This window comes from Oncorhynchus nerka, linkage group LG19 (assembly GCF_034236695.1).
Source record: "Oncorhynchus nerka isolate Pitt River linkage group LG19, Oner_Uvic_2.0, whole genome shotgun sequence".
NCBI lineage: Eukaryota > Metazoa > Chordata > Actinopteri > Salmoniformes > Salmonidae > Oncorhynchus > Oncorhynchus nerka.
The window spans coordinates 33,306,029-33,316,488 of NC_088414.1; the positions used below are offsets into that span (position 1 = coordinate 33,306,029).

Here is a 10,460-nt window from a genome sequence, read left to right on the forward strand (position 1 = left end):
ACAGACTTCCCAAGCCATAGGGAGAGGTAATAGAGGCCTAGGAGACAGACTTCCCAAGCCATAGGGAGAGGTAATAGAGGCCTAGGAGACAGACTTCCCAAGCCATAGGGAGAGGTAATAGAGGCCTAGGAGACAGACTTCCCAAGCCATAGGGGGAGGTAATAGAGGCCTAGGAGACAGACTTCCCAAGCCATAGGGAGAGGTAATAGAGGCCTAGGAGACAGACTTCCCAAGCCATAGGGAGAGATAGAGGCCTAGGAGACAGACTTCCCAAGCCATAGGGAGATGTAATAGAGGCCTAGGAGACAGACTTCCCAAGCCATAGGGAGAGGTAATAGAGGCCTAGGAGACAGACTTCCCAAGCCATAGGGAGAGGTAATAGAGGCCTAGGAGACCGACTTCCCAAGCCATAGGGAGAGGTAATAGAGGCCTAGGAGACAGACTTCCCAAGCCATAGGGAGAGGTAATAGAGGCCTAGGAGACAGACTTCCCAAGCCATAGGGAGAGGTAATAGAGGCCTAGGAGACAGACTTCCCAAGCCATAGGGAGAGGTAATAGAGGCCTAGGAGACAGACTTCCCAAGCCATAGGGAGAGGTAATAGAGGCCTAGGGAACAGACGACACTAATCCTCAGCATGTTAGTTATTGTGAATGTTAGGGTGTTGGGTGTGTCCTCATCAGGAAGGATGAAGCTTGCTTTGTTAGATTGACTGTCTCCCTGGTTGGACTTGTTTAAGTGCCGATAAAGGCATTTAAAACCTTGAAGAGAAATAAACATGGAATTCAGCCACATGCGTTCAAATATTAATCATATATTTAATTGATATACATATTGCCATGAATCGGCACATAGGATATTGCACACAGTAATGAAATGTTGCACTGAAAAGAAAACATCCTTTGTGAGCAAAAAAAAACAACATTCAAAATGACAAACGATGTGGAATAACGCTGAAAAGTTCAAACTAAAAAACTAAACACAAATCAAAATAAGACATGCTTACTACTCCCCCTAATTGAGTTCTTTAGCAACTTACAAATGACACATTACTGCCCAAGCCATAGAACTACACACAGAGAGCGTCACAAGGGGGCCTCCAACAAGCCTCAATCCAGTCCACAGTGATGTTCCCAGTCAGCAACTGCTCTCTGCTCCACCTCGCCAGGCTGGGCCTGTGAAGAGCAGCCTCCTATGCATTGTCTTCTCGGTGACCACCCCTTTCCACATTTACATGTAGGCCGATACCTGGATGGCTTGGGGATGAGAGTGAGATTGGGAAAGGGGGCAGAAAAAGCTTTGTAATCTGCCCCCTTTTCTTTTCGGAAGGGTTCTTAAAGAACCCCTTGGCACCACAAGTTGTGCTGCGGCAAACGGAAAAGCAATACGGGGAAACCCAAAAAGCCAAACTGTGATCCAAAGCATCAGGCCAACATGTAATCATGCGGAGTGTTTAAGGCACCATGTTGTTTATATGCCGAGGACGCTCCCATCCGTGTACCATTTACACCAGTGGCTTTAACCAGAGGGGCTCAAGGACAGTTAGGCCTGCTGCTTTATATTCCATCCAATATGCCAGGCCATCTTTTCACTAAATACTGGGACAAATCTGACATGATCTGATTGTTTCCAGCTTCTTTGGAAACAACAGATATTCAGACCAGCATTCAATCTAAAGATCAGTTGAGCATTTACACTGTTTACAGGGATGACAAGCAGCTTGGAGAGGTGTCCTTGAGCCACAATGTGTGAAAACCAATATCAGGCTTTGTACAGGTAAACATGCAGCAACAGCACTCATTGGTACATTGGCATCTTATTGGTTGGATGATATTTCCTGGTCCTTTGTGTGTCAAATTGTCCAACAGAAAACCTCTTATTCATAAGCGCTGATGTTGACATACATTTCAGATTCTCAAAACCATGCTTTACTTTTTTTGATTTTTTAAAAATCAGCACTATCAATAGACCATGATGCCAATTAGGTGGTGCTAGCAGGGTTGAGTGGTCTATACGACAAATATGCTGTTCTCAACCACTTCTCATGTCATTTGCTGCATGTTGTCACTGCACTTCCTTAATCTAAGACGGTACCTTTTTTTTTTTTAACACATTGCATGACGAGACACAAAGATAGTCTATAGTATAACGATCTGCATGACGACACTTTCAATTGAAACAGAAGTTACAAGAGTAATATTCCTTTTGAAAGTTTTCATGTCGAGTTCCATTGACCAGTTCAATGTGTTCCGAGTTCAATGCAATGCATATTGCACGAGAGAGAGAGAGAGAGAGAGAGAGAGAGAGAGAGAGAGCACGTATTTCGTTGCATGACATTGAAAGTACAGAATGCATGACATCTAAACAAAATTCCAAAGCAGGCCTAGCCCTCATATGATTTATGTGTAAACAAATCTCTACTCACAGGTACAAGTAAATAGGGTGGCAAGTAGACCTACACTATGTCAACCTCTTAAAAAGGTTTTAAATTTTGGTTAAAAAAACTAAAATATCTGATTTTGTGCTGAAGTCAAATGAAAAGGACTTGTTTCTCATAACTCGGCAATAATTCCATTTGAACATTGCAAACACTAATAATATCTTTAACGTGTACAAAAGTTATTGGTTAATAAGAGAAATAAACACTCAGTTCTTTATCATCAAGTAGGAAACACGGTTCATATATAATGTTATTACTTTGTTTAGCAGCCGCTTACTGTATTAATGGTGGGTAAGTGGGTAACATCCAGCGACGGGTGACATGTCATAACTGTCAGTTTGTGGAGGTTTATTTTTTTGTGGGTGGTGCTCCCTTGGAGTTAAACAGTTACAGTTAAATCTTTAGATTTCTTTCTTTTTACAGTAAAGTTATTATAATTTCTCTTTTTGTTATTTCGATTATTTTCTTGCATGTTTTTTGCTCTATATATCAATCCTCGTCTGCATCATCAGCATGCATCTCCTCTTGTTGCTGCATTTCACATGCCCTTTTCTCCCGCTGTTTCTCCTGGATCTTCTTCATCTCCTCCGCGTATTTACAGAACGTATTTCCAAATTTGGACCACACTTTGTAGGGCACCGTGATAGAGTTGCGGTATGTTGGCTTCACCTCGCTTACCCGCATGAACACTCCGTACTTATTGGAGCCCACGTCGAAGAAAAAGCGTTTGTTGTCCACTGTCAAGGAGGTCCCCTCTGGCAACTCGGCAGGTTCGTCATCTACTCCGTAGTCGTCAATGAGTTTTGCCAAAGCGTCACGAAACTCAATAAGTCCCTGTGCAGGCAGAGCAATTGTCTGGCCTTGCGTGGATCCCAAACCGGGCCCCCGGTTCACGGTCTGTCGAATCCTCAGAAACCGGCCTCTCTGGTTCTCTTTCAGATCCATGTAGTACTTCCGATTCTCCCGGACCAAGAATTCGCTTTTAAGTGCTCGCCTCGGCTCATCCTGTGCGATGTCCGGATTGCTAGGACCTAATTGGGCATAATGTTCGATGAAGTCCCCTAAGTAGTCACGGAACTCGACTGCCACTGACATGGAGAGAGTGAGGCGGCTCTTGTTACCCCCGGCCCCGACTTCAGCTATCTTTAAGAAGCGGCCTTTTGCGTTCTGCTTCACGTCCAGATAGAAACGTTTATTTTGAATGTCAACTCGTTTCGACGCCAGCTCTTGCGTCTCGTGTTGCAGCCCGGAAGCCGAGCCCGCCCCTCCTGTCACTGGGTGCATGGAACCGACGCCCGGGCCCGTGGCTGCTCCTCCCTGCTCACTTCCACTGTCTCTGTCCGCCATGATGCTGCCTGCCTTCTCCCTCTGTCTACTGCAACCACACAGCCAGCCACGCCACCACTCTCGCGAGATCTACACAGAGGGAAATACAAGAAGAACATCTATTGAGGGGGCCTCAAAGTGGAAATTCTATAATATAATTTAGGCCTACATACAATCGTTGCGTATTCATACATCAATTGCCGTTTTTCCTCGGCGTCTAAATTATCAGGTTATTCTGATTCAATCGTACCACTTCAAAGCTTAAATTGAAGTTATTATTTTGACTGTCAAATTGGACTACGAGCAATTCTGAAGTGCAATAATCGTGGCATTTTACTTGGATCGTGTATAAAGTTCGTAAAATCGTAGGTCTATGCCTAAAAAGGGCTTAATTCCTCTAACGGGGGTTATTACTAGGTTATTGCACTGTTGGTTATTGTCTGTTATGTTTGCGAATTTGTTGTGTGTATGTTTTAATGATGATAAATAATGCAATGGGAAAAGAGGTGAAATAAAAATGAAGAACTCCATGTTTCCAATAAGCCATGCATAGAATGAGCGACAGCTTTCGGTGGCCGCAAAACATTGCAGAGCATCACCTTCAAGGAAACATGTGACATTAGGCTACATACGTTAGGGTTGCCCTTGCGTGAAAATACTATGCAGGCCTACCATCTATTACTACTTTGGTAGTAGGCTAAGTATTAAACCCAAATGGATATCTAGGCCAAAAGGTGCATTTTACGCATATCTATTTATACACTGTTAGTCTATCCAATGTAGGCCTACCAATTAACCGCCACTGTTACCAAATCAATCTGAAAGCCTTGATTCGTGACATTTGGAAACTGTTCTGTCTCTATATTAAGTATTGTAAGTGACACCCCTATTCGGAAACAACTGGAAGGTCTGCTACCAGGTTTAATAAGAAAGTCTGTTGATTTAAGTGTCTCTGTTTGGCTTATTTTTTTGTCGTTTACATACAGTTGCTGAACCAACCTTCCCTGTTTCGACCTTGGGATGATATGACACAATTTAGGCCCAGACAGACAAAAATACTCACCCTTTCACCATGATTTTTTTCAATCCCCTGTCAATGTGGTCTACTTAAAAGAACCGTTACCATTCGTTTTGTTAGGCCTACCAAAAAGAGAGTAGCCTTAGGCCTACCAAATAGAGTATGGTTAGGCCTACTAGAATAGAGTATGGTTAGGCCTACCAAAAAGAGAGTAGCCTTAGGCCTACCAAATAGAGTATGGTTAGGCCTACTAGAATAGAGTATGGTTAGGCCTACCAAATAGAGTATGGTTAGGCCTACCAAAAAGAGAGTAGCCTTAGGCCTACCAAATAGAGTATGGTTAGGCCTACTAGAATAGAGTATGGTTAGGCCTACCAAAAAGAGAGTAGCCTTAGGCCTACCAAATAGAGTATGGTTAGGCCTACTAGAATAGAGTATGGTTAGGCCTACCAAATAGAGTATGGTTAGGCCTACCAAAAAGAGAGTAGCCTTAGGCCTACTAGAATAGAGTATTGTTAGGCCTACTAGAATAGAGTATGGTTAGGCCTACCAAATAGAGTATGGTTAGGCCTACCAAAAAGAGAGTAGCCTTAGGCCTACCAAATAGAGTATGGTTAGGCCTACCAAATAGAGTATGGTTAGGCCTACTAGAATAGAGTATGGTTAGGCCTACTAGAATAGAGTATGGTTAGGCCTACTAGAATAGACCGTAGGCAAACATTTCATAATTGCACTTTTGTGATACCTACTCGTTTCTCAGATTTTAGGCCTACGTTGATCGGATGTTTATTTTTATTTTTATGAAAGCCAAGTCTTTTGATTTGAATCTGAAAATAGTAGGCCTAGTGATACAGTCATATGCAACCTGTTCTCACGAGTTACAAACTGCGCAAATAACCTCAAGACAAATGCACAACATTTTAAACTTAAATTTTACATATTTAAAATATGATAATTGACATAACTAACACATTGTTTAATTTGAAATAGAAGATGTTCAACTGTAAGCCAAGAACTAGATATGTATAGTCTATTAATGAGTCATACAATTCCGTTTTATCATAGTCCATCCGCCCGACTGGATAGCTTTCAGAATTATGTTTCGTACGGTATGTTATCTAAACAGTGCTTCTATTACTATTGTCTTATGGCTTGTGTGAATTAAAGAAGTAGCAATTATTTGGGTATTTTATTTAACCTTTATTTAACAAGGCAAGTCAGTTAAGAACAAATTCTTATTTACAATGACGGCCTACCCCAGCCAAACCCTAATCCGGACGAGGCTGGGCCAATTTTGCGCTGCCATAAAGGACTCCCAATCACAGCCGGTTGTGATACAGCCTGGAAACGAACCTGGGTCTGTAGTGACGCCTCTAGTACTGAGATGCAGGCTATAGTCCATCGTTAGCCTGTGAAATAGAATTGTAACTTTTGTTCAATAAAACATTATATCTCGTGTGTAATCGACTATAACGCATTTATCTTACGTATTTATATTTGCTGAAATTTCTTTAAACAAATGGTATTTAAACTTCATTTAAGTCATTTTACGTTCCTTTTTAATTGATTTAACATTGGTGAAAAATAGCACAGGCTATTGCCATTATCAGGATGTAAAGGACGTGTTAGAAACTGTGTATTTGATCGAAAATGCTAAAGTAGCAACGATTTAAGCGTTGCAATAAAAAAGACATTCGATTTTTTATTAGAAGAGAAGAACACGCATGTAACTATACAAATAAGTGTATACTTGTGTTACAAAAACAAGTAGACCAAATGAAATGCATCTAATATTTAGATTATTAGATGCTGATTTGATTAAGTTCCTTGTTATTCAGATGTACTTGAATAAGCTAATATATGATATATCGTATGATGTATGACACAAACATCTTCGTTTGATATGCATGATGTTGATGTTCTCTTGAGGAAGGAAGAAATTGCGAATATGGTGCATCATGCGCTGGCTTATTAATTCTTTCAGGACTAAGAACTAATATCTATCAATAAACAAAACAGATGCATTACTTCCATTCTCTAGTCTAGCCCACATGCACGCCATCGAATGATATACATTGTTTCGTTCTGGAAATATTCATTTAGGCTATGTATACCTGAATGCCAATGGGACTTTGTTGACCTGTAGCCTACTCTGACACTGAAACGTGGGTGCCTGTGCTTTGCAGGCATATTGTCAACTTAATGAAATAAACTATTGTATTTATTTTAATTTTGAAAGTGACGTTGACACCAGCGGCAGATGCACCTATATCTATCATATTTGTATTTGTTTATATAGCGAAAATGATTGCAGTTGATTTTTATGTATCTGGTCTTATCACAGCTAAATTAATATTATTGCTGAATAGACTTTGTTTTAAGTGTTTTTCATTTGGCTTCATTACATCTCAACTAGCAAATGTTGCTTATTTCCACATCGCTGGTCACATTGTGTGTAACTTCTAATTTCTTTATGACAATAATACTTTTGAAAAAAGACATTTCTCGATCCCTCAAGGTGGAAAAGGGCGGCGTATATAAGGGCCTAATAAATAAAAAAGACATTTCTCGATCCCTCAAGGTGGAAAAGGGCGGCGTATATAAGGGCCTAATAAATAAAAAAGACATTTCTCGATCCCTCAAGGTGGAAAAGGGCGGCGTATATAAGGGCCTAATAAATAAAAAAGACATTTCTCGATCCCTCAAGGTGGAAAAGGGCGGCGTATATAAGGGCCTAATAAATAAAAAGACATTTTCGATCCCTCAAGGTGGAAAAGGGCGGCGTATATAAGGGCCTAATAAATAAAAAAGACATTTCTCGATCCCTCAAGGTGGAAAAGGGCGGCGTATATAAGGGCCTAATAAATAAAAAAGACATTTCTCGATCCCTCAAGGTGGAAAAGGGCGGCGTATATAAGGGCCTAATAAATAAAAAAGACATTTCTCGATCCCTCAAGGTGGAAAAGGGCGGCGTATATAAGGGCCTAATAAATAAAAAATACATTTCTCGATCCCTCAAGGTGGAAAAGGGTGGCGTATATAAGGGCCTAATAAATAAAAAAGACATTTCTCGATCCCTCAAGGTGGAAAAGGGCGGCGTATATAAGGGCCTAATAAATAAAAAAGACATTTCTCGATCCCTCAAGGTGGAAAAGGGCGGCGTATATAAGGGCCTAATAAATAAAAAAGACATTTCTCGATCCCTCAAGGTGGAAAAGGGCGGCGTATATAAGGGCCTAATAAATAAAAAAGACATTTCTCGATCCCTCAAGGTGGAAAAGGGCGGCGTATATAAGGGCCTAATAAATAAAAAATATATTTCGCAGTTCTCGAGCAAAGTAATAGTGAATGACGGGACATTTGTTGAAACATATTTTACAAAACGTTCTCATCGCCTACAAATTGTTTACAAATGTCTTTAATCAACATGGAAATATCGAAAATAGACCCTCACTAAGAATAAACTGCAAGGTTACGCTACAAATAGACTAAGAATCAACCTGTAAGTCAAATGAGATATTGTATAAGTCAATGTTTCAGAAATAGACCGAAGGAAAACTTTTATCGAAGAGGAAACTGTTATGATGTTGCTGAAAAACAATGATATTGTTTCAGTCTCACTCGCAACTAAGAACGAGACCCATAAAACGTCAGACAACAGATTTACCTATAGGCAATCATTTGATTTAACAACGACAATAGAATTTGATGGATATATGATAGTATTTAGCTTGTCTTTCCGTCTCGTCCATCAGTGCAGAGGCCTCAAAATGTATGTTGTCTTGTAGCGTATGTGATTATATATCTTTTGATTAAGATTATATATCTCACTAAAATATCTCACTGCATCGTTTTGGATTCACACATCAGACTATATTGTAAGGTAAGATACATTTTCACAATTGTATAGCTGATTTTGTACAGTCAGAGTAAAAAAAGGTTTAAGAACGCTTATTTAATTTCCCCTTAAGTGACTATTTTGTGCACCCTGCTTTGGCATGGCAGCTTTTAATAACCCCCCCCCCCACACACACACACACACACACACACACTTATTGAAATATTAGTGTTATAGAAGTTCTCAGAGCGCAGATGTGGCCATTTATCAGTTGTATAGGCTGGTGTTCGCTTCCATTTAATCATAATAATGTTCTCGTCTTCTTCATGAGTCCAAGAATTGGGAACTGTAATGGATAAGAACATTGGTTCAATGGTCCCTTGATGTCATTATTTGGATTCATACTTTTGATCATCCCCACAACAGGTCGACTTATCCCCACAACAGGTCGACTTATCCCCACAACAGGTCGACTTATCCCCACAACAGGTCGACTTATCTTCATGGCACAAGGGTCAAAGAAGCAGAATAATACAAAGAAAACTAATCCACCTCTGAAAATGGGGGGATATTCGGTATGTTTTCACTCAGTTGCAAATATTACGCTAATTAAGTCTGTATGCTATATACATGACCGTTTAATTATGTAAAATCTCGAAAATGCACGTTTGTCCCACCTTCCTCTGGAGTTACAGTTGCATTTTCAGAGCTGTCTGCTGGATTTGTATTTTGTGTGTTCGTCTTGGATCATAGGTCAATATTATACGTTATAATAGACGTTATTTGATCTTTTGGCCCAGGATGCTTGGTCCAAAACACTGCAATGTGAAAGTCATTAAAAGCAAAGGTCAAACACTCAAGATATCCAGCAATCTCATAAATGACTTCAAGAGGTGTCATGTCAGTAAAGTGGTTGACAAAGGAGGATGCAAAACAGAAAAACACCGATTGGGCTGTGAATGCATGTGACAACATTGTCATTGTGTGAAAGGTATATTTCTTGACTTACAAACGCCTACGATTTGTGTTGAGGTATGCTATGAATAAAACCAGAGGGCGCGATGCAGGCTGTCTCCATAGGCTTTTGCAGGCATGTCTTATATGGCTCCTGTCGATTCACTGCAGTGCCAGTTGTTAACATTGCTTGACTGGCAACTACTTTCGATATTACCGGAAATCTCGTCTATCACGTTAAGGCTGTCTGCCTACTGTCCACTACTGAGTGAAATCGTTTGCATACCAGAGCGCCGATTAAGTGAGAAAGAGGTTTGCAGTGATTAACCCAATGACATGTAAATAAACCCGTCGTCCTCTTCCCAAAGTCACAGACCTATTACAACAAGGATAGGCATATCTTACCCCGCTTAGTTTACAGGCAGAGCGCCTGAACAGCCTCGGTGTAGTCTCGTCGCAGACAGACACTAAAAAGACAAAGGTGAATAACTCCTTGTAGGCCTACTGTCAGTGATTCGCCGCTTCACAAGATGGAACGAAACAGCGAGTCGTGGCATGGAGAGGGACGCACGTAGCCTACAAGTTCAACGCCGCGCGCGTGTCCTCTGATGTCAGCACGCTCAGTTACTGGGTGAACTGCAAAACGCGTGCGCCTCGCACTGTTGCTCTTTAGAAATTGCAGCTTGAGGAGGATTTCTCAACCCACTAGTACTTTCTGGATATTTTGTTTGAAGAGAACCAAAACCTGTGCTGTTGCTTCTTACTAAATCTATCCCTCTACTTCAATCTATTGAGGCATCTTGTCTTACTTTAATTTATTCGGAGAATTGAATACTTATTTGATACGTGCACTGTCTCAATGTTCAGCCGAGGGGTAACTAACCTA

The 10,460-nt window shown here is 40.8% G+C and overlaps 1 protein-coding gene across 1 annotated transcript; it reads right to left on the reverse strand.

Annotated features, from left to right (window-relative positions):
• Positions 1-796: 796 nt before the first annotated feature.
• On the reverse strand, positions 797-10,144 carry LOC115118782 (transcriptional activator protein Pur-alpha-like). Its single transcript, XM_029647486.2, has 2 exons — positions 9,980-10,144; positions 797-3,854 (listed from the first exon to the last, which is right to left on the reverse strand). Exon 2 carries the CDS (start codon positions 3,783-3,785, stop codon positions 2,928-2,930), a length of 858 nt encoding a protein of 285 aa, XP_029503346.1. The 5' UTR covers positions 3,786-3,854; positions 9,980-10,144; the 3' UTR covers positions 797-2,927.
• Between the last annotated feature and the right edge of the window lie 316 nt (positions 10,145-10,460).